Below are 3,595 nucleotides of genomic sequence, written 5' to 3'. Positions count from 1 at the left end.
ATAAACAATGAATTAATACAACCAGTTTATTAACTTTTTTTAGTTTTCAAATTATCACTTGAAAATTGCTGCAAATCGACTTGTAAATAGTTTAAATTTAATTAAGTTTATGATTATAAAAAAATCAAAAAACAGTTTTTAAACAATATTATTTGTGTTTATTTTTCTTCTAGTTTTGTACAAATCTTATATCTTATATTGATAAAGTTGATTTTCCATCAGCCTCAGGTTTTCCACTAACAGTAGCTCCTCTGCAAAAATTTTTGGTTAGTTTTTTAAATAAAAATTGAAAAAAAAAGTCTCAAAAACATACTTTCCTCTTGGTCTAACTAACACTTACCCTGCATTTAGTGATTTAGTTAGTGATTCTTGTGGTCCGTTAACGAAGTCCCTACTAAAAAAAGCAGATAAAAGATAAAATTAATTTTAATACATACCTTATTTGGCCTGCTAAAGGTTTAACGACTTTATTTTCCCTAAAAAAAATTAAAAATTAGTTTTGCTTACCAGCAAAATTTTAATAAAAACTCACATAACTTCCTCCAACTTCTTTGCATTAACCTACAGTAAGTAAATCAAAAAATTAATTAATTAATTTAAAAAATAAATAAATTTCAGTTTCTTACACTTAAGCTGTCAAATATATTTTTAGGCAAATTTTTCAGTCCATTAACATATTCCCTAATTAAGAAACTTCTTACTCTTGATCCGATATCTGAAGCACCTGTTCCATCGTCAATCTGTAAATAGAACACGTTGCAAAAATGTCTTTTAACAATAAAAACGCTTAATAAATTGAGAATTTGAATTATTAAATTACTTACAAGCGCCATCCCCATAACTGTGGAGCAAATACCAAGTAGTAAAAAGGTCAAACAAGCTGTCTTCATTCTTCGTTTGCTGATTAAAACTGAATTATTTGCACAGTCTGGAAGCCATATTTATACAAAAAAATGATTGCATTTTTATTAAAGTCTTAATTACAAAAATAGTATCAAAATTTTCATTAAAAAGTCATAACATTCTCTCTAAAACCAAATAAAAACACAAAAAAAACAATAAAAAATATTATAGCAGACATGTTCTTTATGTATTTTAAGTATTTTACATCTAGATCTAGAAGATAAGTTACTTTCCAAATGTTGATCCATTTTCGAAGCAAAAATCATTAAAAACACATTGATGTCGCAATGAAAAAAATAAAACTCAAAAAGAAATAAAACAACTGTAAAATTTTATTTCGGTTACTTTATTGTACTTTGGAACTATAAACTTGTTACTAAGCACCCAAAAACGGGAATAATTTTGCTTTTATAGGCCTTTGGTTTTTTTTATAACCAATTATAACACACAAAATCACATAGTATACATAATTTGACAAAAATATTAAATTCTTATTTGATAAAAGCAAAATGCAATTTAAAATTATTTGATAAATTATTATCGATTATAACCCTCAAAAATTAAAAGTCCTTCTAACGTCGGGCTTTAAAGATTCTGAAAGCCATAGCATTTTTATTAAAGTGGGTATTAATTCTAAGAACAGTATCAAGATTTTTATTAAAAAAGTTATAACATTATTCCTACAATCAAAAGAAACACAATAAAAATATTATAGCAGATATTTTCTTTATGCTATTTTAAGTATTCTACATCTTGATCTATAAGGTAAGTTATTTTCCAAATGTTGATGCATTTTTGAAGCAAAGATCATTTTAAAAACAAATCGATATTGCAATGAAGAAAATAAAACGCAAAAATTGAAATAAAACAATTGTAAATTTTATTTTTGTTACTTTATTGTATTTTGGAACTATAAACTGTCGATTATAGCCTTGAAAAAATTAAAAACCCTCCTAACATCGGGCTTTCAAATTTCTATTATTTTTTCTATAACCAAACTATGTATTGCTTTTATGTAAGTATAAAAAATAAATCACCTCCTTTTGGTAGTATTACAATATAAAAATTACTACTTCTGTACTCTGAAATAAATATAGAAACTAGAATAAAACCTGCGTTTTTATCAAAGATCAAGTTTTGTATAAACCAGAAAACAAAAAAAATACAGATAAAAAAAATAATACACTGGTTAGATGTTTCTATTAATTCTTTAATAGTTTTAGTACTTGTCTTATTACAAATGTTTGTTTTTTTAACATTATACATAGTTGTAAATAATACAATTTAATTTAATAAAAATTGCAAAAAATTCAATTCAAAAAAAAACAAGTTAAATCAATATTTTTTTCTTCTTATTTCGTAGCCGGTTTTCCATCAGCTGCTGGTTTTTCACTGTAAAAAGTCTTGGTTAGTTTTTCAAACAACAAATAAAAAAATAAAAAAGCAAATGACTTTACTTTTAGTCTAATAAATTAGCCCTTACCCTGCGTTTTCGCCTAATTGTTTCACTCCGTTAACAAAGTCCCTAATAAAAGAATCTGATAAAAGATTGGAATAGTTTAAATTCATACCTTATATGGCCTGTTAAAGGTTGAATGACTTTATTCTCCCTAAAAAAATTAAAATTTAGTTTTGCGTCGATATTACAAAAAAATTAATAAAAACTCACATTACTTCCTGTGCCTTTTTTACGTTATCCTACAATAGATAAATAATAAAGTAATTAATTAAAAAATATATTCTAGTTTCTTACACTTATGCCACTAAATATTTTATTCGGTAGACTTTTTAGTCCATTAACATATTCCCTAATTAAGAAACAAAATTACTCAATGAAAATATTTGTTTTCAATACATACTTTACGGAATCAATTAATTTTTTATACTTTTCTTCTCCTCTAGAAAATAAAAACAACTATATTGCAAAGAATTTCAATAAATTAATACTTACAGTTGCGACTTTGAATCTTCTAGTCCCTAAAGTTAACTAAAAAATAAAAAACCTAAAATTATTGTCAAATTATACTCACAAGTGTATCCTCCTAAAACACAATCTAAAATTTTTAATTCAAATAATTTTTCTTACTCACGGCTTTTCGAAAACTCCACTCTGCTTGTCGCGTATGACGCTTTAGCCTAAGCTCAAAAAAATGTTTAAATAATTTTTTTAATTTTAGGTATTTACCTTGCGTATTTCCCCCCTTCAAATAACCTCTGCAACATACAGTAAACAAAATCCCCTTACTTGTAATAAATAATTAAATGCTTTTTACCCTTGATTCAATTTCTGAAACGCCAGTTCTGCCACCATTCTGTAAACAAAACATTTTTAAATAAAAAATTTGAATTTTAATCACTTACAAAAGCCATCCCCATTACAGTGGTGCAAACACTGAGTAGTAAAAGGCTAAAACAAAACTTCATTTTTCAATTTCTGATTAAAACTGAATAATTTACAAATTCTAAAAGCCATATTTATAAAAAAAAATGATTGCTTTTTATTAGAGTACTAATTGCAGGAGCAGTATTAAAATTTTCATTATAAAGTTATAACATTCTCTCTAAAACCGAATAAAAACACAAAAAAATAATAAAATTTTATTTTCATATCCAAGCTATTTATTATTTTGACGTATTAAAAACAAATCACCTTTTGATAAATTAAGTTTTGAACTTTTATAATAAAAATTAT

General features: G+C 25.0%; 2 protein-coding genes across 3 annotated transcripts; both read right to left on the bottom strand.

Annotated features, from left to right (window-relative positions):
- Positions 1-135: 135 nt before the first annotated feature.
- On the bottom strand, positions 136-900 carry LOC123008954. 2 transcript variants are annotated; one of them, XM_044405029.1, is made up of 6 exons: positions 825-900; positions 627-740; positions 533-561; positions 438-476; positions 341-394; positions 136-251 (listed from the first exon to the last, which is right to left on the bottom strand). In XM_044405029.1, the coding sequence occupies exons 1-6, from the start codon at positions 888-890 to the stop codon at positions 194-196; spliced, it is 360 nt and encodes a 119-aa protein (XP_044260964.1). In that variant the 5' UTR covers positions 891-900; the 3' UTR covers positions 136-193. The 2 variants fall into 2 exon arrangements, with proteins under 2 accessions (XP_044260964.1, XP_044260965.1); XM_044405030.1 differs by having other exon boundaries at positions 341-391.
- Positions 901-2,098: 1,198 nt separating this feature from the next.
- LOC123008881 lies at positions 2,099-3,377 on the bottom strand. The gene is made up of 12 exons (XM_044404921.1): positions 3,265-3,377; positions 3,177-3,215; positions 3,089-3,117; positions 2,994-3,039; positions 2,934-2,945; positions 2,855-2,880; positions 2,763-2,801; positions 2,657-2,711; positions 2,573-2,601; positions 2,475-2,513; positions 2,387-2,428; positions 2,099-2,295 (listed from the first exon to the last, which is right to left on the bottom strand). The coding sequence occupies exons 1-12, from the start codon at positions 3,325-3,327 to the stop codon at positions 2,256-2,258; spliced, it is 459 nt and encodes a 152-aa protein (XP_044260856.1). The 5' UTR covers positions 3,328-3,377; the 3' UTR covers positions 2,099-2,255.
- Between the last annotated feature and the right edge of the window lie 218 nt (positions 3,378-3,595).

The sequence above is a fragment of the Tribolium madens genome, unplaced genomic scaffold (assembly GCF_015345945.1).
Source record: "Tribolium madens isolate multiple individuals breed KSU strain unplaced genomic scaffold, Tmad_KSU_1.1 Scaffold_71;HRSCAF=194;Tcas5.2_LG6, whole genome shotgun sequence".
NCBI classification, from domain to species: Eukaryota; Metazoa; Arthropoda; class Insecta; order Coleoptera; family Tenebrionidae; genus Tribolium; species Tribolium madens.
The sequence above is the reverse complement of the archived record's forward strand: the minus strand, read 5'-3'. Positions and strand labels throughout refer to the sequence as shown.